General features: G+C 35.4%; 2 protein-coding genes across 2 annotated transcripts in view; one reads left to right on the forward strand and one right to left on the reverse strand.

Annotated features, from left to right (window-relative positions):
* The window catches only part of LOC5567128 (DNA polymerase theta), an 86668-nt gene extending 67166 nt beyond the window's left edge, over positions 1-19502 (reverse strand). The window contains exons 1-2 of the mRNA XM_001651496.2: positions 18815-19502; positions 5641-6555 (exon numbers count right to left, since the gene is read on the reverse strand). Coding sequence (XP_001651546.2) covers positions 5641-6555; positions 18815-19390 — 1491 coding nt within the window. The 5' untranslated portion in view covers positions 19391-19502. The remainder of the gene's footprint in view (positions 1-5640; positions 6556-18814) is intronic.
* A 4240-nt stretch (positions 19503-23742) lies between these two features.
* The window catches only part of LOC5567126 (vinculin), a 65659-nt gene continuing 62842 nt past the window's right edge, over positions 23743-26559 (forward strand). The window contains exon 1 of the mRNA XM_001651498.2: positions 23743-24091. The gene's annotated coding sequence lies outside the window, so the exon portion shown is untranslated. The remainder of the gene's footprint in view (positions 24092-26559) is intronic.

Raw genomic sequence — 26559 nt, forward strand, 5'->3', positions numbered from 1 at the left:
CAAGCCGTTTCAAGCCATTTTAGGCTGTTTTAGGCTTGTTAAGCCTTTTAAGCCATTATATGCCGTTTTAAGCCTTTTTGTGGCACTTCAAGCCGTTTTCAGCTATTTTAAGCAAATTTAAGCCATTTTAAGTTGATTGGCCGTTTTGAGTCATTTTATATTGTTTTAAACAATTTTAAGCAAATTTAAGCCGTTTTAAACAGTTCTAAACGATTTGAAATTATTAAACAATTTTAAGCCATTTTAAGTAATTTTAAACCATTTTAAAGTTTGAGCTACTTTAAGCCGTTTTAAGCAGCTACAAGCCGTTTTAAGCTATTTTGAGCCACATTGAGACTTTTTAAGCCGTTTTAAACCATTCTATGCCTTTTTAGACCGTTTTAAGCCTTTGTGGTGGAGATACATCGGGTGTCCTACGTTAAGCAGAAACACGAAAGGCGGAAACACATAAGGCGGAATTTCAAAAGGCAGAATTAACAAAAGGCGACTACACACAAAAGGCGGAATCACGAAAGGCAGAAACACGAAAGGCGGAATCTTGAAAGGCGGAATCACATAAGGCTAATTTAAATTAGGCGGACTTTGCTCTGCTGGTTCAAAAATTCCGCCTAATTTAAATTAGCCTTATGTGATTCTGTGATTTGCTTTTACAGTAAAACCTCCATGAGTTGATGTTCCATGACTCTATAAGGACTCATGATATCATACTAAACCTAAATGGTCCCCTCAAACAGTCTTTTACGGTGTACAATATTATAAAGGTGATATATGGTAGGTGTACCAGTGATGGACGTAATGGTTCCCTATTTCGCTATACGTGTTAACTTAATTGTTTTCATATTTTGAATTTTTTTGTGTCTCAGTTGTAAGGTATTAAATATGCCGCCATGTTAAACCATTCAAAAAGATTCCAATTGTGAATGATTTCGGAATTTATCATATGGCCAAATAGGGAACCACTATACTGCCGTGAATCGCAAGTCAGTCCCATCTGTAAAAAGTAAGCACTGAGGAAATGGGCTGTGAAGTTTTCAAACTCGTTTTCCATACGGATATTCAAAAAATTCCAGGGGTAAGGAACATTTTCCAATATTAATGAAACTTTCACAACTTGTTTTTCACTACGATATCTTTCCGAGAAAAATATAAAGATGACAAGTTACATTTTTGTGTTCCACGGTGCGAAAGTCTGTAGTAGGACTGACATGCGATTACTTTTCATTATGGGACAATTTGACTTGCTGTTTTTTCCTAATTTTTCCGAACAAAACATATTATTTTATCAGTGCAGCTGAAAGAGCATTGGAAGAGATATTGAAAACTGAACTCAACTCAATTTTGACGAAACTGCAGATGGGACTGACTTGCGATTCACGGCAGTATAACCACCATAACTGTTACACTTTTCCTAGGTCATTCCTACTTCTTCCTTCTGGCGTTACGTCCCAACTGGGACAAAACCTGCTTCTCAGATTAGTGTTCTTATGAGCACTTCCACAGTTATTAACTGAGAGCTTTCTTTGCCGATTGACCATTTTTGCATGTGTATATCGTGTGGCAGGTACGAAGATACTCTATGCCCTGAGAATCGAGAAAATTTCCTTTTCTGTTCCATGACTCGATGTTTCCATGAGCCAATGCGAACATTTGCGAGACAAAGTTTCAAATGAGTAATTGTTCTAGCTGTTACGTCTGTTTTTCTGTGCCATAATATTAAGGTGAAGATGAATCGAAGCCAAGCCTCAAATTTTCAAGAGCACAAATCTGGAGAACCGCTTGAGCTGAAAACTCAGCTAGTGACCATTCGATTAAGTTTTCAGCTCAAACGGATGTTTAGTTTTTCAGATTTGTGCTCCTGAAAATTCGAGGTTTGGCTTCGATTCATCTTCACCTTAACGCGAATATGAGCAGCTTGAATACCACTAGCAGCAATATTAGGTGAAAAAACAGTATATGTTTCAAAGAAGAATCAATTTCAACTGGCTCTTTAGTTGCTCGTGACGCCAAACATATTCAAGGTAAAAGTTCAGTTCAGCAGTTCAGAAGCTCAGAAAGAATAGCCGATGATTAAAAGAAGGAAAAATCCCTGATAATGTATTAGATATTTCTTTCCAAAGAATAGGCTATGTCCATCATTCGGGCAAATGTTATTTTCGAGCAAGTGTCTTTCGGGCTAGTGACGTAGAATTACACGATATAAGAATGCGAAAATGACAACTTTGACAAAGAAAGCTCTGAGGTAATAACGGTGGAAGTGCTCATTTAACTCGAGCTGAGAAGCAGACTGTGTCTCAGTGGGGGCGTAGTGCCAAGAAGAAAAAGCAATAAAATTGGCTAGATTTCTCGAAAATTTAGCGCAAACCTAAGGCTGAAACAGTCGACAATAAATAAAAGAAATAGAAACAGGCGCCGGATATTTCACCTAACATCAAACTGGTGTGGGAAGATATTTCTTGGTTATAGTGGCTAATACCTACATATAAATTGAAAAACAAAAAAACACCGTTTTTCAAAAGTAAATCTAAGTTCGCTTAGAGATTTTGAAAACGTCGATATGAATAGGAACCTAAACAGCTCAGTCTAATTATCGTTATCGTTTGGAAGCTTAAGTAAGCATTTTAAAATCGTTTTTGAACAATTCCGCCTTTTTAGATTATGCCTTATACTATTTTCCGCCTTTTGTTACACGTCTAAGTTAGACTGACTTTTGAGTTTCCGCCTTTTGTGACCTATTTAGACCGTTTTAAGCCTTTGTGGTGGAGATACATCGAAGCCAAACCTCGACTTTCCAAGCTCACGAATCTAGATAACCAGACAACAGCTTGTGCTAAAAATTATACTGATTGGTCATTCACTGGTGGTGACCAATCGATTAAATTTTCAGCGCGAATGATTATCTGGTTCTCTAGATTTATGCTCTTAAAATTCGAGGTTTGGCTTCGATGCATATTCACTAGGGTGCGGATTATTTTTAAAAAGTTCTTAAAACCAAAAATTCGTATGCTCTACTGAATTCTAATCACATTAAAAGAAAAACCTCAAAATATGAACCAAAAATATTAACATTTAGAGGTGGCGCAAGCGTCTTGAAGGTGAATTGTCAAGTTATGAAAAATAACCTTGAGTGAAATAAACATAACTTCGTAATTTTTCAACAAATTTTGAAACTTTTAGCATAAATACCTTTTAAATTAAATTTGTAAAAACCTTGTAGAACATCGAATTTGTCTAAAATCAAAACTAGTCTTAGTTAAAATTACTTTTATCCAAATTTTTCCTCATTTTACTAAAATTTACTAATTTTACTAATCTTTTTTTCATTTTTTTGAAGCAAATTTATTTGTTTTTAAATTGTTCATGCAACACATTTTTCTAAAAAATGGTTTTGACTTAGTTATTCAACAAAAACTACCCAAAAACATGATTTTTCAATGAAAAAATCATTTTTTATTGATTATTTAGGTTTTTTTCGCCGGAAATTGCATTTTTTCAATTAAACTTAAATGTATAGAGCATCTTGCCTTAATTACGAGTTGAATAGTGCATACATATTTTACACACGCAAAACTATTTTTGTTGCAGAATTATTTAAAAATTATTGCAAAGTCATTCACAAAGGTTAAACAAATGAGGAAAACCAGTTTTAGCTTTGAAGATAATATTTAACTGGCAAAAAATTAAAAAACTGGCATTTTTCGTTAAAAAATCATGTTTTTGTTCAGTTTTTGCTTAAAAACTTGGTCAAGACATTTTTTTAGTGAAATGTGATGTATGAAAGGTTTGAAACCAATTAAATAAGCTTCAAAATCATGTAAAAAGATTTTGAATCGGTTGAGTAATCAAACAAACAAGGTTAAAGGTCAAACAAAGATGAATTTTTTAGAAAAATGAGGAAAAATTTTGAATTAATTACTTGTAACTAAAACTATTTTTGATTTTAGACAAATTTGATGTTCTATAGAGTTTTCATAAATTTAATTTTGAAGGTATTGATGCTAAAAGTTTCAAAATCGGTTGAAAAATAACAAAGTTATGTTTACTTCACTGAAGGTCATTTTTCATAACCTGAAAATTTACCTTCAAGACGCTTGCGACACCTCTAAATTTTAATATTTTTGGCTCAGATTTTGAGGTTTCTCTTTTAATGTGATTAGAATTCAGTAGAGCATACGAATTTTGGTTTTGAGAACTTTTGAAAAATAAGCCGCACCCTAATATTCACCTTATAAGACGTTCATAAGACGCCGGTACTGAAGGAATCGTAAGGTAATCACTCACCAAACTACTGGTGAAATACAAGATCAGCTATTACAGTTGAATACACCAGCAATGATTTTTGGAGAATCTTTTGAGTTTTTGAATGATTTTTCAGAAAAAAGAACTAATTAAATTGCCAAATGAAATCTTGCAGGATGATCTGAAGAAATCTCAGCGGAATTCTGCTAGAAATATCTGGAGAATTTCCGTGACGAAAATCCGGCAAAATTTATTAATCTTTTTTTTCCCATTATTTTGATCGACTATTTCTTTACGAAAAAAGCGTTTTTCTGTAAAGTTCTTGAGCAAACATTATTGTAAACAGGTTTTTATAACATGCATATTTTAGTATGTTCGTCATAAAATCTGTTAGTGTAAGGGGAAATAAGAATACTTAGATGCAATAACAAAAACCATTAAATATGTTTGTTTATGAAAGTTTTTCCAATTCACTTTAATTTGCCGCTGATTGCCTATACTTTGAGCTACATTGTGACATAAAAATAGTATGCTTCTTCTTCTTCTTCTTTCTGGCGTTACGTCCCCACTGGGACAGAGCCTGCTTCTCAGCCTAGTGTTCTTATGAGCACTTCCACAGTTATTAACTGAGAGCTTACTATGCCAATGACCATTTTTGCATGCGTATATCGTGTGGCAGGTACGATGATACTTTATGCCCTGGGAAGTCGAGAAAATTTCCAACCCGGAAAGATCCTCGACCGGTGGGATTCGAACCCACGACCCTCAGCTTGGTCTTGCTGAATAGCTGCGCGTTTACCGCTACGGCTATCTGGGCCTAGTATGCATTGACTCAGTAGAATTTTTTTTAATATATATTTGAACACATATTGCAATTCGCCAATTGCTGAACGGTCAAAATGCTCGCTAATTGTTGAACACGCCATAAAGAATACACGGACTCTTCAACAATAGGTGTGATTTTAAGCCGTTCAACATTAGGCGAATTGCCCTAACTTGTCTTAAATGAGCTGAATATGGTGCACTGATGGTAAATTTGATTTAAAATGACTGCATGAGCTAGACTGATGTAAAATTTGAAGTTTTTGCTCCCCTATGATTATACGATGGTAATTATGATAAAGAGCATCCTCCCAAAGTTTGTAATGATTGAGAAGAAAAAAAATGCATCAGTCTAATTCTCGTCCCACAGGAGCATGCAACAGTATCAACAAATCAAATACTTTTCCATTGAACTACTAGCGCTAGGTAAATTATAGTTTAATCAACCATTCGAACTGAAATTTTGCAAAGTTGTTATGGGACCCAAATGGCACATTGCCTAACAAGTGGACTAGATCGATAATAATTTATAGTTTTCCCATAAATCATGTCCCACGCCTAGAATAGATTCTACCAACTCACCTGCAAGTAAAACATCTTCTCCCGGGCCACCGCCACAAACGGCAGAATCACGATCGCCTTCCGCTTCCTCTCGACCACGGTCTTGGCGACCAGGAATTCGCTGACCAAGGTCTTCCCACCGGAAGTGGGAGCACTGTAGACCAGATTGGCACACTCGAGTATCACTTTGGCGTTCGAAAGACAGTCCGCTTGCCACTGGAACAGCTCGGTGATGCCTTTTCTGGCGTAAGCTTTCGCTATGGGATCCGGAAGACCCCAGTTCGACACCAGGCGAAGATTTTTCGACGAGTCCAGGGACATTGAACCGTTGGATGGTGGCTCGGGTCGAGTGTTTGCTGTGCTTGGCTTGGAAGGTATCTGCGACGGAAAAGTGTGACTTTGCGTCATGGAAAGCGTTTTGCTGAGACTTCCAGATTGAGGCTTTGTTGGGACTTGAACCATCGAAGATCTGGACTGCTCGATTCTGTTGGATACAAACTTATCCATTTCTTGTTGTTCCAATTCCAAACCTTTCACCGAAGGTAAATGTGCAAACGTAACATTCTCGATGGACAAAGGGATTTCCAAACGTTCTGAAGAAATCTGGAGATCCGAATCGTTCGGGTCAACGCGAAGCGACTCTTGCAGCTCAGAGAATTCTCTCAACTCTTCATCTTCAGCAGCTTCTCGGAAGTGGCTCGTCATTTGCGGTTCTGCTGCTTTCGGTTCCTCCGGAACTTCTAAGGTAAAAGCACTCTGCTCGAACATGTTATCGTAGGGCTTTGAGTCTCGATAGGAGTTTACCAAACTCTGGCTACGTGGATGTAAATCCACGGAAAAATCTGTATTTCCGAACATGTCCTCAAACTCATCGCTTCTTCTTGATACTTTGGCATCCGGGGGGCTTCGCTGGCCATTATGTTGTCCGGTTAGTTTCTAAAAAGTGTTGAATCATTATTTGATGCAAAATTTTAATAAAGCATGCAGTGCAGTGCCGTAGGTGAGGTTCAGAGCTGGTAGCGACCAAGTGTCTTGGAAATAGGAATTTTAGAGACCTTTGGCCTTAAAAAGAGACCAAACAGGTTTTGGTTCCCACAGGCTAAGTGAGAACTAAGAAAACAAAACAGAAACCTGAGTGGAAAAATTACCAGACTTTTTGCTCAGAACATTTGAAAAAAATGAATTCATTATGACATTACGACAAGTGTTACTGATGCTATTACTGCCAGTATTACTGAATGTATTTTTCATAATTTTCTCCAGGAAATTATTCAGGTATTTGTTCAAAGTTTGTTTCAGATAATACTCTAAACATTTTTTCAGGAATTCGTTTAGTGATTTTTACGAACTTCCAAAAGAATCCCAACAAGAGTTTCGTTTTAAATACCTCCAAGAATTTATTTTAATTTTTGGACACGTTTTGGACACTTTCAGGAATTTCAAAAGTTTTCCAAGAAATAACCAAGTACTCCAAAAATTTAGATTTTCTCAAGACTTCCAGCAAGAATCGTGTTTAGAACATCTTCAAGCATTCGACTGGTATTTTCTCTAGGAATTTTCTAGAATTCCCTTAGAAATTGTTGTTCAGGATTTCTTAAAGATTTCAACGAGAAATTTCTCAAAAAAAAAAATCTAGGGAATTACTCCAGAAAATCCTTCTGAGATTTCATTAGACATTATTCCAAAAAATCTTTCAGAAATTTGCCTTCAAAGAATGTATACAGTCATTTTTACAGGAATGTCTCTTTTCTCTGTCTTTGAGAAAGAAATTTTAAAATAACATTTGTTGTGACTTGAAAAAGTTCTGAGGCAACTCGAGATGAACTTCCACAAGGGTCTCTGAAAGAAATCCTGGGCTCTTGAGGAAGGTTTCTTTATGTTGGACAAACTTTCTAGAGAAATTTATGGATGAACTTTATGAGAAATCACAGGTCGAACTTATTTAAGAATTCTCGAAACAGTTCTTGAAATAAATGTGGATGATTTTTTGAAGTAAAAAGCCTGAAAGGATAACTAAATAAATTGGAAAAGGAGTTTTTGTAAATCATTCTGGAAACCCACCTGAACGAATTTATTTAAAAGCTGTGGATTGATTCTTTGTGGATTTTTTTTGGAAGAAAACCTGTAGAAATCTTTGGAAAGTCTCCAATATTAACAAGTGGGGAAATCAGTGGAAGAATTAGTCAAAAAATGTCTGGAGGAAATCCTGAGATACCTAGACTATGAGAAATTTTTCTCAGTAATCCTTGGAAAAATTACAGGAGGTATCAGCATTGGAGTGGGATTCTTGAGAAATACTCCTAAGTATTCCTTGGGAATTCTCCTCCTATTCTTGATGGATAAGCCCCTGAAAGTGTACCAGAAGAAATCTTCATAGAAATCGTTAGAAAAATTTCTGAAACTTTTCCTCGAGGAATGTGAGATGGATTTCCTGAAGAACCTTGGAAACATTCGCATAATAGTTTCTGAAGGTGTCTGTGAAAAGTCTAAAATTTGACAGCAGGTTTCAGTAAAGAAGAAAATGACTTTAAAAACCATTTTCTTTAAAATAGGACTTCAGAGAAATTCCATTATGAAAGGAGACTTTTTATAGCAAGAATACACCCGATTTTTTTCACAAGGGTACTTACCACGCAAAAAGTTCATTATTTGAAAAAAGAGCTTAAAAATAACACCATATTATTGACGTTTCATGCAAAAATATGGTCTGGCGGAAAAAAATATTATAAAAAAGAATTGAGTGTGATTGGTGAACGAAATGTTGGAGGTATTTCTAGTAAAAAGTCTACAGGAACAAAATGAGAAATCCCTGGTGGAATTTATTTATGAATTCCAGGAGGAAGAGCTCTCAATATATTAGAATGGAATAATCCGTGGAGGAATTCTGGAACTGTTTCTGAGACAAAGTGTGGCTGAATTCATGAAGGGATCCATTTTAAAGGTCCTTCATGAATCTTGTTGGATTTGCTGGAAAAATCTTTTACGAATTTCGTCATAAACTCTAAAATAAACCTTTGAAGATTTTCATGTAAAAACTGTATAAATATTTGGAAAATTTACTAGAGTAAATACTGGAGAAGTATGTGGAAGAATTGATGAAAAAAATCTCTGGAGAAAATCCTGGAATTCAATCTGGAAAAAAAATCATTCAGAGAGACGTCATACCATAGCAAATATTGAATAGGTTATATCCGAATCCTTCATTTTATGACAAAACATCAAGATAAAACGAAATTTAAGCTTGTTTATACAAAAGTAAAAAAACGTGAACCCTGCGACCAATTACTGAGATCATGGAATCGGTACAGATAGAGCTACAGAAATTTCTGCAGAATGTTTAACAAATATTGCATGACAAATATCCAGAGTGATTCTCCGGGTAATTTATTCAGGAATTCCTAGATTAATAAACTTGTATGGATATTTCCATAGATAAATCCAAAAATTGCTCCAGGAACCACACTGCGAAGATTTTTTTATAGAGATCTCTAGGAATATTTATAGCTGTGTAATACCTGTAAATGTCTGTGGGAATGCAATATGAAGCTCAAACATGAGATTACTTCATATTTTTCAGATATTGCTTCAGAAATTTCTTCACGGATTCTTTCCTAAATTATTTCGTAATTCAACCAGGCATTTCTTCAAAGAATTCTTGGAATTTATCCAGGAAGTTGGTAGAGATTGTCCCGAATTTTATTTCAAGCAATCAATTAGGAATGTTTATGGAGATTCCTCCAGGAGTTGCTACAGTACCGCTTTTATAAATTCTAAGACTCCTCCAGGCATTTTTCAAAAAATACTGTCGAACTAATCACCAGCGATTCCCAAAAAACATTCCAAAATATTTCTCTCTCACTTCCATCAGGGATTTTCATGGAACGATCTACTAGAAAACCCTCATAAAACCGTACACGGCGTCCTCTATGTGCGCCTGCAGTATTTTTCCTAAGAATCTTTACAGAAAATCCTCCAAGATCTCCACCAGGAGCCGTCCACAGATTCCTCCTGATTTTTTCAGGAAATTGTTCAAGGGTTCCCCCAAAAATCCTATTAGGATTCCTGCGAGAATTCCTTCACAAATTTCTCCAGGCGTTACTAAGAGATTTGTTCAACGATTTCAAACAGGATACCTAATAAAAACTTTTCCTCGGATTTCTTGCAGAAATTCTTGGGAGTATTTACTGAAAGAAATCCAGGAAAAAATCTTGAGGGGACGGACCTGGTGTAGTGGTCAGAACACACGCCTCTCACGCCGAGGACCTGGGATCGAATCCCATCCCCGAGATAGTCACTAAAAAATTCAGTGACGACTTCCTTCGGAAGGGAAGTAAAGCCGTTGGTCCCGAGATGAACTAGCCCAGGGCTAAAAATCTCGTTAATAAAGATAGAAAAAAAAAAAATCTTGAGGAAATTTTTGAAGAAAACAGAAGAAATAACTGGAGAAATTCCGAAAGAAATAAAAAAACTGTCAATGAAGAGTTTTCAGATGTATCAATGTAATGGATGAATTTTTACAGGCATTCTTCAAAGAATTTCAGGAATAATACCTGTGTTTTTTTACTAAAGAAACCCCGGAATGAATTTCAGGTCAAATTTGTAGGAGAATTATCGGTAGACTTCAATGAAATCTTGCAAGAACAAATAAGGGATTCCTGAAAAAAAACTTAACAAAATTCTGGCCGATTTTAGGAGGAATGACTGTAAAAAAACAGGTAGAATCCCTTGAAAAAAATCTGAAACAATTCCTAGAATAAGGCGTAGAGGAATCGCTGGATAAATTTATAAAGGATAATCGTAGGAATTTCTTGGTGGAATTTTTGAACTCCTGATGAAATTCCTGGAGAACCTCTTGATAGAACCACAGGAAATGTTTTGGAGGAGCCAAGTGTTATTTTTGAAGCAATGGTTGGAGAAATCCCTAAACAAATTTCTAAAAGAATTCTTGAAGGAATCCCTAGAGGAATTTCAAACAAAATCCTTGCAGCCATCTCTGGAGAAATTTCAGAAGGATAAAAAGCAATCTCTAAAAGTTCTACTAGAACCATTTATGAAGAAATCCTTGGATAAATTATTTAAATACTTGCAGAAATTTTTAGAGGAATCCCACAAAAGAAATTCTAAGTAAAATCTGAAGAAGAAAATCTGTAGCATTAAAACCGAAACGACTTGAATAGTTCCAAGCATAATTCTTAACCCCTCTACCGACAGCTTCATATTTTCACCCCAAAACAATATTCAAATCGCGATAACATTTTTGTTCCTCAATATTTTTGCAACTCTTTTTCACAAGTTCTAAAAAAAAAACTATTTTTGGATTCTTTGTCGGTATTGACCCTTAGTCATATAGTTTTAAATATATCCGGTATTCCTTGGGGGACCGACATTTCCAATTTGAAATTTCTTAGGCTGCCATTTTGTTTTTAGTCGATACATGATGTTTTTAAGTTTACAAGATCTTGTAACGGCCGGAGTGAGTGGTACCAAAAACATAAAAGCTTATTGTTCAAAAAAAAGGTTGCACCGATCGGTTTCATTTTTTCCCAACAGACTCTTGTCAAAGTATAGTTATGAAAAGCCAATTACCGAAAATAAGAAAAAAAAACATGAGGTATTAACGTGGGTCATTGCTACGCGTCGGTACCCCAAGGTATTTTGAAATATCTCCGGATCCGGATGACCAATGATCGAAACCAACAAAGATTATTAAAATAGAAGAGTTTTTTGAGAACTTGCGGTGGTGCAAATATATTGAGAAACAAAAAAGTTATAGCGATTTAAATAAAAAACTGCTGACACAAAATGCCTAGGGTCGATGTACCAATAGCCGCATAGCTAAGAACAAATATTCGTATAAAATCGAAAAATAACGCTAGCGTCATTATTTTTACATTATCTGAAAGCTTTTTTTCTTGGTTTTGTGGTAAAAATATGAAAACTACGAAAACTCATATGTTTGTATTTATTATCGCTTGTGCCACTATAGAAATACATGTGCCTATAGTAGCACTATTTCTAATTTCTGTTCCTATAGTAGCACTAGCATCATAGCGTTGGCAAAATACTAATCAAAACCGTATTTTTACAAAGCTTTTATATTTTTCCTTCAAAGTGTGGATGAAAAGCTTTCGTTTGATGAAAAAAAAGTTCTGAATTCATTAATTATTTCATATAATAAAAAATAGTTTCTCTCTGTAGTGCTACTATAGGAACAATAGGTTTACTATAGGCGCAAGGGAGCTCAAATTTAAAGAAAAACTATTTTTCGATCGAAAAAAAATAGTTTTGCTTTAAATTTGAGCTTCCTTGCGCCTATAGTAAACCTATTGTTCCTATAGTAGCACTACAGAGAGAAACTATTTTTTATTATCTATATAAATAAAAATGGAATGGTGTTTGTATGTCACGAAATGGCTTACGAACGGGTCAACGGATTTGAATGATTATTTTTCCGTTTTGTTCGTCAAGTGTTCCGACGTGTTTGTGTGTATAACAGTCCCAGGATTTTCATCGGGAAAGTCCGAAAAACGAGCGTGATCGGAACTGTCATTTTGTATGGGACGATCCATAGCGTTTTTCAACAGCCTACTTGATGGCAAGACGAAGTTTGCCGGGACCACTAGTATGAAATAATTAATGAATTCAGAACTTTAATATGATCGAATATTTTGAACAAAATCAAGCTTTGTATCAATGGTACTTAGATAAATAGCTCCTGACCTTCATGTCAAAAAATATTTTGAAAAGATTTACAGCAAAAAAGCCTTAAAAAGCCACTAGTGCGACTATAGGGGACTGTCCACTAAGGGAACACTGACCCTAGTAGACTTTAAAAAAATCGCGAAGGAAATAACTGAAAAAAACTACTGAGAATGTTTGAAGAAAAACCTAGAATAATTCCCTGTAATAATTCCAAAATATATTTCTTGAAGAATTCATGGAGGCATCTTTGGAGGGGTTTCATGAGGACTCCTTGGATGTTTTGCTGGAGGAATCTTATGAGAATTTCTAGAGAACTCCCTGAGAGAATTCATGTGAGAATTCTTCAAGCGAATTCTGTGAGGAATCTTGAGATAAATTCTGGGAGAAATTTCTGTAAAAAATCCTGAAGGAGCCTGGAAGAAATATCTGGAACAAATCCTTGTAGAATGCATAGAGGAATCTTTGAAAGCGATCTAGAAATAATTTAAAAATATGTTTGGGAGGAATATTTGGAAGCATGAATAATGGTGAAATTATGGGAGAAATCCCTAAAAGAAATACTGTCGGTAGCATCCTTGGTGGAATTCCTAAAAAAGTCCATGGTAGAATTCCTGCTGCAAATGTTTCAAGGTCATTGACCATTTTCGCCCTAAATGCATGATGTGAAACACCTTAACAAAGAACATCAAAAAAATATCCAGATTTCATTAGGAAAAGGGGAAATATCCAGGTAAGACTCCAAAAATTCTACGGTGAATTCTGCCAGAAGTTTCCATTAATATTCTCCCCTATTTTATTATTGAAATTCTTTAAATGAACTCTTAAAGGATTCAATTCTAGAAATTTATCCAACATTTCCTCAGGGACTTTCTTTAAAGATTTCTCCAGCTGTTTTGCCTGAACATTTTCACGGGTCAAAGCTATAAAGAAATTTATTTTTAAACTACCGTCAAGCTACCACTTTTCGTGTATTTAAAAAGAGATCTGCACTTCAAATAATTGCATACTTTTTCCAAATAATTTAAAGGGAACTAGTATACCAATACGAAGCGTCGCAAGCAGGGAAAATTTTTAAAATTTGTTATGCATAACAAAAAATTACTCAAAAACTGTGTTTACAAATGTCATGTTAAGATCGCCTCGTACCGTTCTATGTGACTATTTACCGTGCGTCTCGTTTTCGTCATTTAAAATTTTTTTAGAATTAAAAATCTAAAAATTTTCAAGTCGAGTCTAGTACACGACACTGACGACGGCCTTACAGTTGAGATCGAAATACGCGTACCTGTCAAAAGATACAAACTGTGAGGAATCAAATTCGGTTTTTCATTTACTAATAATTTCTGAAAAAATCCTGGATGTTTCTATGGAGGCATCCTTAGAAAAATAACTGGGAAATCTTATTTATATTCAGATGAAATTCCTAGTGAAAATCATGACAAAATGCATACAAAATAATATGAAAAGTAACAGTTGTTGTATTGTCACCAGAAATGCAAAAAAAATCACCAAGATACTCTTGAAGAAATTCCTTGTCAGATTTTATGAAGAATCGATCTCATATCCCCTATTTTTTGTTAAGTTTCTCTTTGTTTTCTTTATTTTTGTTTGGTGTTTATTGTTTTTTTTTCTGGTTCCAGTTTGGTGTCTTTTTTTAGGAATGAACTAGTCCTAAACTAGTCCTGGTCAAGAGTTGACATGGCAACGGGTCAAAGGATTTGCCTTTTTTTTCACTGATGCATTTGTCCAGGACTTCGACGCGTTAGTAAATTGTATGTTATAATTTGTAGAATGAACGCCCATAAACGCGCAGTATGCCGGGATAGCTAGGTTGTAATGTGAAAAAAACGAATGAAATAATAGTAAAAATTACTATTAATCTTTACCGTTTTGTTCCAAGCAGATTTTTGAAAAAAAATATTCAGAAGGTAGAAAATTCTGAAGGAACTAAACAGAGCTTACCTGAGAAAACTGAATATCGCCGAATTTAGCTAGAAATTCCCGAGTCAAGTGCAGAAACTCATTCCAAAATATCCCTAAAATTTTGTTACAATCCCGTAAACATTCAAGTGGTTCTTATAGATACGAATTGTTTTACAAATTTTTTGAATTATTCCCTACAATTTACAATGAATCATGACACAAAATATCAATGGATATTCGATCAAATTATTCTCCAGAAATAAGGTAAGCAATACACAAAATTTCTACCAAGCTCATTCGTGTATGTTCTGCATGCATCAATTCTATGTGTGTTTTTTTTTTCTTTATTTCATTAATAGAAATCATGAAAAATGGGAGAGGGGGGGATTAGCTTCAGAATGATAAATGTAGGCCACTGGTTCAACGAAGTTGTATACTAATAACATACTGAAATTGATCTTGATTTAAAAAAAATAACTTAAACAATTTACTAAACCATGAACCTCAGCTTCATGCTTCGCAAATTGGATTAGTTCTATTAAATTTTAGATCGTGTACGTCGATCCGTATTTACAAGGATTTATCTATTGGGAGCAATTCTCAAAACTGTTTTTCAATTAAATTTCGGGTAGTTGAAACGGCTGGGGTTACATGAAATGTAAAATTTTACTACAGAAACATTGTGCTTACTAACGTAACAAACTTTAAGGAACGAAAAACCTGCTAACACTTATTGTCATCATGTTTAAAACTTAGTAGTCATTTTGCCCGACCCGTTTTAGCTTACTCCGGTGTACCTTATAGCAGTAAGAACTCATATTTACAGAAAAAAAATGTCGATTAATCGAAAAATACTAGTCGATTAATCGTGATCGATAATCGGCATTCTTGGACTATAATCGATTACCAACTAATCGATTAATTGAGATTTTGCGACAACCCTAGACTTAAGATACCATTTTGGTTGAAATAGAGACTTCAGAGAAATTCCATTATAAATAGAGACATTTCAAAGAAATTTATACAGAAATGATCGGAATGATTGCTGGTGTGAAATCTTAATTTAAATTTGCAGATTAAATAAAAAAAATACTACAAAAAAGTTTCCAATGAGTCGTTAACAATCTTAGGATATTTTTTGGAATGCATCTGGAATCCTGCCAGAAATCTCTGCAAAACAAAAAAAATTGCTTCATGAATTGTTTCAAGCAAAGATCTTATTAAGAAGTCTAAAAAGATTCCTCCAAGTATTCGGATAAAATGGCATCTTCGGGAATGCCTAAGTATCTTAAAAAAAATCATGGGTTCCCACTAGAACTCAGTATGATGTTTACATCCGGAATTACGCTTTATGAATATTTTCTCAATTATTATATGTTTTTCGGAATTAGAAGATTTTTATCTTCCCTGTAGAATTTGTAATTGTAATTTAATGTATAGTTATTTATTTCTCAAGATATTTCATTAGATATTGCTCCAGGCGAAGCATGATTAACTCCATAAACTTCTTTGAGGATATATAAAAAAAATCCCATTGAATGACATTATCTCTGGAAATGCTTTATGAAATGCATCCTTAGACTCGTCAGAAAAAAATGCTTAGAGGCTTACCTCTGAGTATTTCCAAAAAGTATTTCAGTAGTAAATACTAAAGGAATTTTTACATTTTTTCTCAGACATATTTCTGAGAGAACTTTTGATAAAATCCTTGATGAAAGACATGAAAAATTTATGACCAAGTCCCAAACAGACTACCAGGAGTAATATTGTAATTGTAATTGTAATTGCTCGATCCACACCCTGGCAGACATCCGTCCGCCTATCTAGACATGGGCTAGGTGAGGACCTACCAAGCCTCCCCCGTTAACATGTCCTATACCGTTTAGCACACCGGGATCTTCCACAAGCAGGCGCCGGTATTTAAAGCGGTCCCACAAGTTTCAGATACATTAAATAGATATAGTCCCTCTGGCACTAAACCGAATAGCGCCCTCCACATCATCACCAGCACTGCCCATCTCGCGCGCCAACAAAATGCCGGAAGTAGCGTGCCGTGTAGCACATCAGATGTTTTACACAGCACACCACCTCCGACACCATGCTCAACGTACAGCAAAGACAGCGCTGATAAAAAGCGGAATGCGTCATTCGATTCAGTACCAGAGGGACTATAAATGTAACGAAGAGGAAATGAAAAAGATAGTAGAGATGGTTTGGCTGTTGGATTGCTGAAACGAGAAGAAATAAATAAAGTTATTACGTTAAAACGTGGTTTTTATAGTTAAATAAATGTATCGATAGTTTCTCATATGTTTCTTTTCCGTATCGTAGTTTCGTCGATTATATCCAACTCGAGTTTTATCGTCTCCGCTCGGGCAATGAGGACCGCGATGAAATGAAAATATAAAAATATGAGCATTAGTGTTTATCTATTATTAAATGTGATTCTCATTTGCTTTCCAATACCTAAGTAACATGTGAACTCTGCCTCTATCAGAAAATTCTAATAAATTATAATTTATCCTCCTACACTTCCCTAACACAAAGTATCTCTATTAAATAAAACATTTACAAGTGCAAAAGCGCAAATAATAACCAAACAAATACCCCAAAATTCTTTCTCATTGTACGACAAACATTTCAAAACAATTACGAAATGCTAAAATTCAACACACTTAAATTAGAATGCCGTATCTCGGCTAATTTTAACCGAGATCCACACAGCCGAGAAGTCGGCAAACAAATTTCATGGGATCTCAGTAAATAAAAGCCGAATATCAGTAAAACGTGCTTCGTTGCTAAGCAACCGGCCAAATTGTTAGCTGAGTCACGGTTAAAATAGGGAAACCGAGATTCGCACAGCCGAGCTCGTGAAAAAAATCTGAGTGTGAACAATAACTACCCTCAACAAAACTTTCATTCAATCAGCCTTAAAATACCTACACAGTCATCAGTAGACCCTGCACTATAATAACCTCCTAATATAACGCAGAGCTAAAAATGCTCTCTTGCGTTACACAATCTAAACAAGAAGCCATTTTCAAATACTTCCCATAATTTGTGCGCGGCAAAACAGATTCCACTTTCTACATAATGTAACCCAGCATGAACAGCTGCCCAACTCTCCAGATCTGCGCCCTCCAAGTTCCAAGGTGCTGCTGCCTTACGTTGAAAACTTCTTTCCTCAAAGTCTGTCTATCAATTCCGAACTCTATTGCATTCTACCATACCAATCAGACCCTATTCCTGACTAGACACAAAGTCATAACCCCAATGTGATGGATTTACCCAGTAAATCCACAACCTTGTCATAACCCCTTTTACGTTAAGCAATCCTCGAGAGTCATCCATATTGATGCTTGACAAAAAAAAAAAAAAAAAAAATATTGGTGTCAGTATTCAATCCACAAATTCCAAATTACACCACATTACGTTGGTCCGTTTGGCGTCGCCGGTGGATACCTGTTCTGGCATTCGTTTCTTTCAAATTTTACTTCTGTCCTCCCACTTTATCAATACGAATGTTGACGAATCACGATAATCTGAAGATCGTGACCAGAACGGAGGTAGGATTTATCACTAGGGACCAACCACCACCAAAAAAAAAAAAAAAAATTATGACCAAGTCCCAAACAGACTACCAGGAGTAATATGTAACAAAAAATATATTTGGAAGAATTTCTTGAACGAATCTTCAACTGATTTTTGAAAGTACATTGACATTTTTTTTTTGAAGAAATTCAAGTGAAAATATATATTTGAAGGCATCTTTTAGGAAATTGAATGTGTCACTAGTTGAACTCTAAGAAAAAATACTTGGTGGAATGTCTATAAAAATATATAAACCTTTGAAGTAGTTTAAGGAAAAATCCCAACAATAAATGTTAGTCTAAAATTAATGAACTGATCCATTGTGATTGTAAAGCTTTTTAAAGAGGAAAGATAGGAAACTAAAAACAAACCATAGAAAAATCTCTACAAAAATCTCTAGAAATTTTCTTGAGGTCGTTTATGTCGGATTCATTAGAGGAATACTTGCGAGATGCCTGGAGAAATTCTGGAGTTGTTCCTGAAAAATGCTGGTGGAACCTATCTTAGGGAATTCTTGGAGGAACTGTTTGAAATACTTTTATCCTGTTTCAGTAACTGGTTAGGCAAAATTCCCAATCGAATCTCCAGCCTTTTTTCCAATATGGCATGTTACATTACTCAGTCAACAAATTGAACAAAAATGCGTTTTAGACTCCAGTTTGTTTACTGTTAAAGATAAAGGATGGTAGATGCTCTTCATTGTTTAACGTTTCATGCAAAAAGGGGACAGAGGTTGAATATACTGATCGTTCTGCGTAAAATTCGTGAATAAACTTGAGGTAAGAGTCTCTGATAGTTTTTCTGGTGCCTCTAGAATTCTACACCAGGAATTACTTCAAAAATCAAAAGGAAAAAAGCGATTTTCGAGTCCAGTTTGGTCAAACAAAGTTTAAGAATTGACAATAAAGACCTTTAGAAGACTTGTATTGGCTGGGCTACGCTACGGCTCTGCTTAAATATGCAATATGCAATACTTTACCGGCACTTCAAAGCTCAAATCCGACTCCAACAGTTTCGAGATGTTTATTTCCGTCTTCTGTGCTCCCTTCGCTTCCACTTCCTCCACGGGAACCCCGGACAGCCCATTAAAGCACACATCACTCTTCAACAGTTCCGAATCGATCATATCCAGATGATCCCTACTTTCACTTCTTGCCTTCGAACTCTGAAGCACAGCCGCCCCCACCTTCGACACGACCGAATCGGACTTGTTCCGGCGGAAAGCCTTCCGGGATCGCGACGACCGTGACTGCGTTCCGATGGTTTTCAACCGCTCGCGGACACTTTTCTGGCGAGTAACGTCCCCTCCACTGCCACCAAACCGAGTCGCGTTATTGGTGGGCGATTCTTCAATCACTTCTAGTCCTTGCTCATCGCTACTGTGGCGTTTGACGGCCTGACTGGAACGGATCGTTCGCCTGTTGGCCGCTCCGGAAGTTGATGGGGGCGGTGTCGAAAGCTGTTCCGGTTTGTTGCGCTGTTTGTTTGTGGCTTGCTTTTCTATTCGGTCCAGGGTATTTTCCCCCAGGAACATTGATTGTGAAAACTCAGCCATAGCTTGTTAGCTCATAATTGGTACCACTTTTGAACAATAAGCTTTTTAATTCAAAAGATTTAAAAATAATTAACTCAAGTACTGATCCGAAAACACACGACCGCTGAAGTTAACTGACACAAACCGTTATTTTGCATTTTGTTTTGTTTCGTTTGGTTCTTTAAATTTTGCGCCCAAATGTTTGCCTTCAGAAACATATGACAAACTTGATACCAAGTGGGATTCGCGATAAGGGCTTATCTGACAAAATCATAACAATTAAAATATATTTAATCCCTGAAATTCTCATGTGCAATTCTTAATCCAAATTGATCCATATATACTCAAACTTGAACCTTTTCACTATATTTTATAAACGTTGTTGTTTCGTCCATACGTTGTGTTAATTTGGTCCCGGGGGGGCAGACGAATAACGAACATTTGGCTTTAACGATAATTTATTGCCCACCACCGAGAGGCAGTGCTCCTGCTCGGTGGGGATACTATTCATTACAATCACAACTTACAACTAACATTTCATACGAAACGGCGCCTCTTTTATACATGCGAGGTTGTACGGCAGAGTGTAACATCACAATACTGTAATGCGCCGACAGCTAGCATCACGCAGCCCAACGTAAGAGCATCAAAGCAATTGGGCTGCTTGCTGCTAGCTGGGAGAGAAACAGAGAAATTGCTACGCTGCTGCTGTATGTTACTGCGCCTTGCAATGGGAGATGATTGCGGTGTGACCGAACAGTTGTTTTAAAACTCCCATGAATACCGCACATATCTCCTACAGTTTCCCTTGCTATTTCGTGCCTAAAAATCTCGCATAACTTCTGATCTCGCCCTAAAAGCCATTGGTAACCATGTGTGTAGCTCGTTGTTTCTGAGCATTTGAATGGATTTTATTGCTATTTAACAACGCTATGGGGAAGAAAGGATCATTATCTATCTGCCCGTGATGTTGGTTTGGATGCTTATTCCTTCTTTTGCTCAGAAACAACAAGCTACACAGGTGGCTACCAATGGCTTTTAGGGCGTTATCTCAGAGTATAGGCCGGTTTGCTACTGACAAGAAAAGGAATCGCCTATCTCGATGCGTGGAAAATTTCTTCCAAGAAATGGTCAAGAAAATCACATTTTTCTGATCGCAGTACGCAGTTGAGAAGAAATGTCACTTCCAAAGGGGCTCTCTGTAGGAAATTTCTTCACTCTTTCAGTCAAGGATTTTCTTTTCTTTTCTTGAGCGAAACAGCATACTTAGCTTATGCGAGAAATCTTACAAAGTTCCGTTTAAAAGGTAGTCGAGAATGTCAGTATCGCCTAATGTTATGAGCCTGTCATCGATATCATTTTCAATCAGAGTTGTTCGCTGTCACTATCAACGTTTGAAATTTGCTGATAAAAGTGATAAAACTCAGTCTTGATAATTTATATTGACTTGAAAAAGTATCATTGTACGCGCTAACAGCATAAAATGTGCTGATACTTTTTCAGCTGTGTCAGTGCAAAACCAACTGATTTTCTTTGATTCGAAATCGTGAGATGAACTAGCAACAATCATTAACGACGCGTACAAATTTCAATGACGACCTACTTTGCCTTAAAGTAGGCAAACAAAATGGCAATTCATCAGTACGATATTCTTGATTGTGCTGCAGATGGATTGAAACTGTGTGTTGGTCACTGAAAAACACTACCCGGATAAAAAAAAATACAATACAAAAACAATATAACGTATTGGAACAGTACCATTCAATATATTGGAAATACAATACAGTATATTGTGAAATGACAATACAATTACAGTACAATATATTGTTTTGAACAGTTCACTGTATGGTATATGAGATTTTTGCAATATAATGTATGGGTGGTTGAGTATCGTAACAATAAAAATCTAGATATTTTCTCATACATACATTTTGAAAATGCAATACGATATAAGGACTGTTCATTTTATAAAGTGGACACTTTGTGCATGCTGTATCTTTTTTATATATCAATGAAATTTCAATCGGTTTTCTGCACATCGTTCGACTAGTATTGTAGAATGTTGTGATAAAAAAAATCTCCAAAATAATTAAAATTCACACAAATATGGGACAACGATTATAACGGTCGTTTTTTGGATGTTATCAAAAACAATGATTGTTAGAAATTGGCTTAAAAATTCCCCCTATATATTTTAGAGAAACATATTTTAAATTTCAAGGGAATTGATATGAGTAGAATTTTTTGGCTAAAAGTATGTCCTGACGGAAGTGCTAATGCAGTGTTAATATGAAAAATAACTTACGCCTTCATAGAGTAAGTTATTTAGTCCCCACGCCACATTTAAGGCACAATATAAACACAATTGCTTTATTCTCAGAAGACCTTTCAAATTTTATTGAAAATCATCAAAATTGTCAACACTGCTGGAATAAAATCGATTTCATTTTCCTCATATTATTTTCATAATATGTCATTCTAAGATTACCAATTGAAATATACGGAGAAAACCGTTTGCAATTTGCTGTATATCGATAAATATGCGTACATGATTTTAAAAGTATGAGACTTTTTAGTAAAACTACCATAAACAGTAAAATTTATACTTAAGACTGTGGTTTAAACTTACAATTTAGCTCTCGTTTATACAAATATATATTCTTTAGCAATCCAAACTAGTTTTGAACACGCTTTTTACTTTTCTCTTTTGCTGGGAGTGAAAGGATGGTGTATCAGCAAATTTCACCATAAATGGGTAAATCACTAAAATTACTAATATCAGAGAATGGTGGCATATAATTGATTTTTTCAAAGCTTTGACTTTAGTAGAATAGTGAAGGATACAAACATACTATTTGTTCATAAAAAATAGGATTTTTGTTTTGCGAAAAATAATGTTAAACCACAGACAAACAGACGTAACACTTAGAACAAATCTCGATCAAATTCATAGTCACGAGGACATGTACGCCCAATACTAAAATCGATGTGTTTGGCCGACGCGCCAACAGATGGCGGTAGTGAGCAAACGTCAAACACGAACAAAAACGATGCGAGCGCTGCGGGTGGCGGATTGATCACCTACCATATTTTCGAATCAACCGTTAAAAAGGTTGTCGATGGACAAAGATGGGAGTGTGACGTCTGTTTGTCTGTGGTTAAACTTTGACGAACTGCTTTTCTTAGTAGTTTTTGGAAAAACTATTTAGCTCTTCTACCAAAAACATTTTCTGAGATCTTATATGTTCCTAGTATTGTAGAATAATAGTTCAACGATGCACAGAAAACCAATTACGATTTTATCAATAAATAAAAAAGATATAGCATTAACAAAGTGGCCACTTTATAAAATGAACAGTCCTTATTGTTCATGTATTGTCTTGATTAGCAATTCGTGTATTGTTGTACAATACATAAACAATTCAACGAACTGTATTTCAATTAGTTGTGAAAAGTATAGAATTTGTATTTTGTATGGATTGTCCCCTAACTTACCGGATATTCGTGCCAATAGTAGCAAAATAATTTTAACTTTATAGAAGTAAAGATATTTATCATGGTTGCATTCGTCGTTACAGCTAATGTCAAGTGACTTCTAAAAAACTACTTATATTTACGTTTTGAACATTTTTCACCCAATTTTTCTTGCTTTCTGAACTTGTTTCGTTTAGTTCTTTCACAGCCAAGCTACACAGAAAAAAAGCAACAGTTGTATTACGCGAAAATAGGAATTTGACCAAAATTGTAAGGTATAAAACCCATCAAAAACAATACAGTGTTCTTTACAATATATTCTATTGTTTTTGAATTGTATATTCAAACAAGAATAATGTTACTTCGACTTACAATTACAATACGCTGTATTGTATCCAATACGTTATATTCTACATTATTGGTTCATTCCATTCACTGAACGGTACGTTTTTATTCGGGTACTGACTGATGAAACTTCTACCCTACACTAAGCTCTTACGGTGAATTTCAACAGCTGAACAGTTCGGTGCAATAAAACACCGCAATTTCGTCAAAATTTTAGAGGAGGATTTTCTCTTCATCGTAACATTGTTGAATAACATGTAAGCCCATTCGTTTAGTCGGCAACAACAAGCTACACACTTGGTTACCTATGGTTTTTAGGGCGAGATCATAAATTTTGCTAGAAATGGACTACTCAGCGTATGATGTTGATGATATAAATAACATGTTGGGTGAAATTTACACAAATTTGAGTAAACCGAAATTACCGTGCTAACGTTAAGCAACGTTTCCTGAAGGGCGAACGGACTTTTAAATTTGACAGCTTACGAAAAGGAACACAAACAAAAGGCAACAGAAGAAAAATTTCGCCATCAGCATTCGTGCGTTCGCAGTTCGTTCGTCATCCAGTCAGTCTTGTTCGTTCGGTCGTCGTGTTCAGTCGTGAATTGTTTACGGGAGGAAATTGTGTCGTTTTAGTTATTATTCTTTTAGTGAATTTTAAGTACCGTTTTGGAGAACGTGCAATTCTTTATAATTTTCTTTTCTCGGACCTAAAGTGACAACCGTGTTTCAAAATTTCGATTCAACATCATTCTATTTCGAAGAGAAATTGTGTGATTATCGTTATTAGTGTGGAATTTTCCTTGTGATCTCGGTTTTGCTTTTGCCATTGAGACGTGACCGCGAAGAAGAGGCAGACAGAACGTGAGAAGTTCAAAAATAACATCTTCCAAGCCATAAAAGGTAAAAATTGGGAAAACCAACAGGTGAAAATACAAGAATGTTGCATTTGCAATGAACCGCTTTCCTGTGGGAGTCGGCGAGATTCGCCAGTGAAATCCAGTTTTATTGGTGTCGTGTGAGAAGAAAGAAAATTTTAATTTATTGGTGCAAGCAAAGTACGAGATTGATTGCGGTTTTGCGTGCGAGTGTGTTAGTGACTATGGAAGATGCACATCGATTCCAATAAGAAACTGGATTAAGGTGAACACTATTGGTGTTCACGGTGCATCGGAATTTTGTGTGCAGGATTGGTTAAGTGATCAATAAGTTGCTTAAGAAGTTTGTGACAACATTGAAGTCTTAATTCTAAGTTCAGAAAAATTTGGCTATGAGAATTACTATCATACGTAAGAGTATCCTGAAAAAAGGGACATTGAATGGACGAATCAAAACAGAATTGTATCTCGAAAAGAAGCATGCTTTGCTTCAATTGGGACGTAATGTTAAGAAAACGAAAATGATATACGCAATTCGTCGATATGCTGAACTACTTCGCTGAACACATCATCTTTCTAAACAAACAGGATTGTGAGATGATAAAAAATGGATCCCAGAACAGATTATCCACGAGTTTGTACGGATTTGATTACGATTCGATCACTGAAAAAGACCTCATCAGATAACCCTTAGAACGCTTACAAGAACTAATGGATTACCCAGACATTTCATAACCACATATAGATTATTCATTCAACAATCAAGATCATCAATCGATGCTCAATTAGTGAGAAAAACGGCCATGTTATAATAAAGTGATGCAAATGCTCATTATAAAATTTAGGGTGGTACGTACGGTTAATAGTCAAGAAGAAAATCTCATGAAAAACACGTTTATTTGCATAATCATGTGTAGTAGAAGAACTTCTTCTACTTCAATAAATATTCTCCCACAGGAGGTTATTGATCTTACGATTTGAAGTGATATCGGACAAGATTATGAACTGGCAAAATCTAAAACTTATAGAAACCTGGAGTAACCCATAACCCAAGTAACCTCTATCGTTTTCATTTATTGAACCATATTGAACAGACATGCATATTGGTGGAATTCAAAGTTTGGAGAATTAAGATGTCAATCAAGGCTACTGTTCAATAGTAACAAACATCTATGAAGAGGACATAGAACACACTCCTGCTAGAAGAGCATGAAAGCCTTCTTGATTCTAAGCCCAGTTTGGCATTGAGAATGACTATCATGGATAAGTGACCCGAAGAAGCGTGCCATTGGATGGACGGATCAAAACAGAATTACGTTGTAAAGCATGTTTTGTTCCTATTGGGTTGGGATGTAATGTTAATCCAGGGCTGGTAGCAGTCAGACAGTAAAACAATAGTGACTTTAGTGACCAAAATGATCAAAAAAGTGACTAAATAGTGACAAAAAGTGACCTAAAAGTGACTTGAAAACTACAAGTATTAGTCATAAAAATGACTAGAAAAGAAAATACGTTTAATGTGCATATTGAACAATCTACATATTAAACGAATTTAGAATGTAGAAAACTACATTTTTTCTTCTTAATTGTTATTTGTCCGATATAAGACTTGATTGTCATAAATGGTCAAAAAGATAGCCTATTTGAGATTTCATTTATCTCTTTTTTACGAGACAAACATTAGCTTTACATAGGTTCCTATGTTATATTTTTGATAACTACCGAAAAAAATCAAATACATGAACACTGGCAAACAAACTCGTCATAGAATTTTAGCAAAATTCCTGTACATGAGGACTTATTGGCAAAAAATAATTAAAAATTTCGAAATAGAGTTGCACAACGAATAACATTTCTCAACAAAGCTGTGGAATAAATCGAGGGAAAATGTTTGGTTGTAGACAAAATTATGGTGGTAAAATCCTGAATCAAACATCAAAAACAAACAAAAATAGAAACTCATGCAAAAAATGGTGGCGAAATTTCTGTAAAATTGAGAAGGTAAATAAACAATAACTCCAGAACATAATAAACTATTGACGAACTCGAGACACAACAAATTTGATGAATGTCGTGCATAAAAAATTAGAATGTGATTCCATGCGTACTTCAAATATCTATATTTCAACTAAACATTTCAATGAATGAATTATTGAAAATAAGCATATCACTCAGTGAAGACTCGCAACTTCACGTTTTATCTGATCTGCGACCCTGAAACTGTCTAATTTTGCAAATTTAGATTATGAAGTAAACAGTAAACGATAGAAATCGCATGTTTGTTGCTTAAATTCATGAACAGGTGGACTTGACGTTAGAAGATTTTTTGAGAACTTGTAACATAATGGTGCAAAAATATCGAGAAACAAAAGAAGTTATTGAGGTTTAAACATTTTTATTGCGGTAAAATATATAGCTGCCGGTAGAGGGTTTAATTGATTTCGTTCAACAATGTTCTAGCATTCATATAGAAACATGTTTTTTTGTAAAGAA

This window comes from Aedes aegypti, chromosome 2 (assembly GCF_002204515.2).
Source record: "Aedes aegypti strain LVP_AGWG chromosome 2, AaegL5.0 Primary Assembly, whole genome shotgun sequence".
Lineage (NCBI taxonomy): Eukaryota > Metazoa > Arthropoda > Insecta > Diptera > Culicidae > Aedes > Aedes aegypti.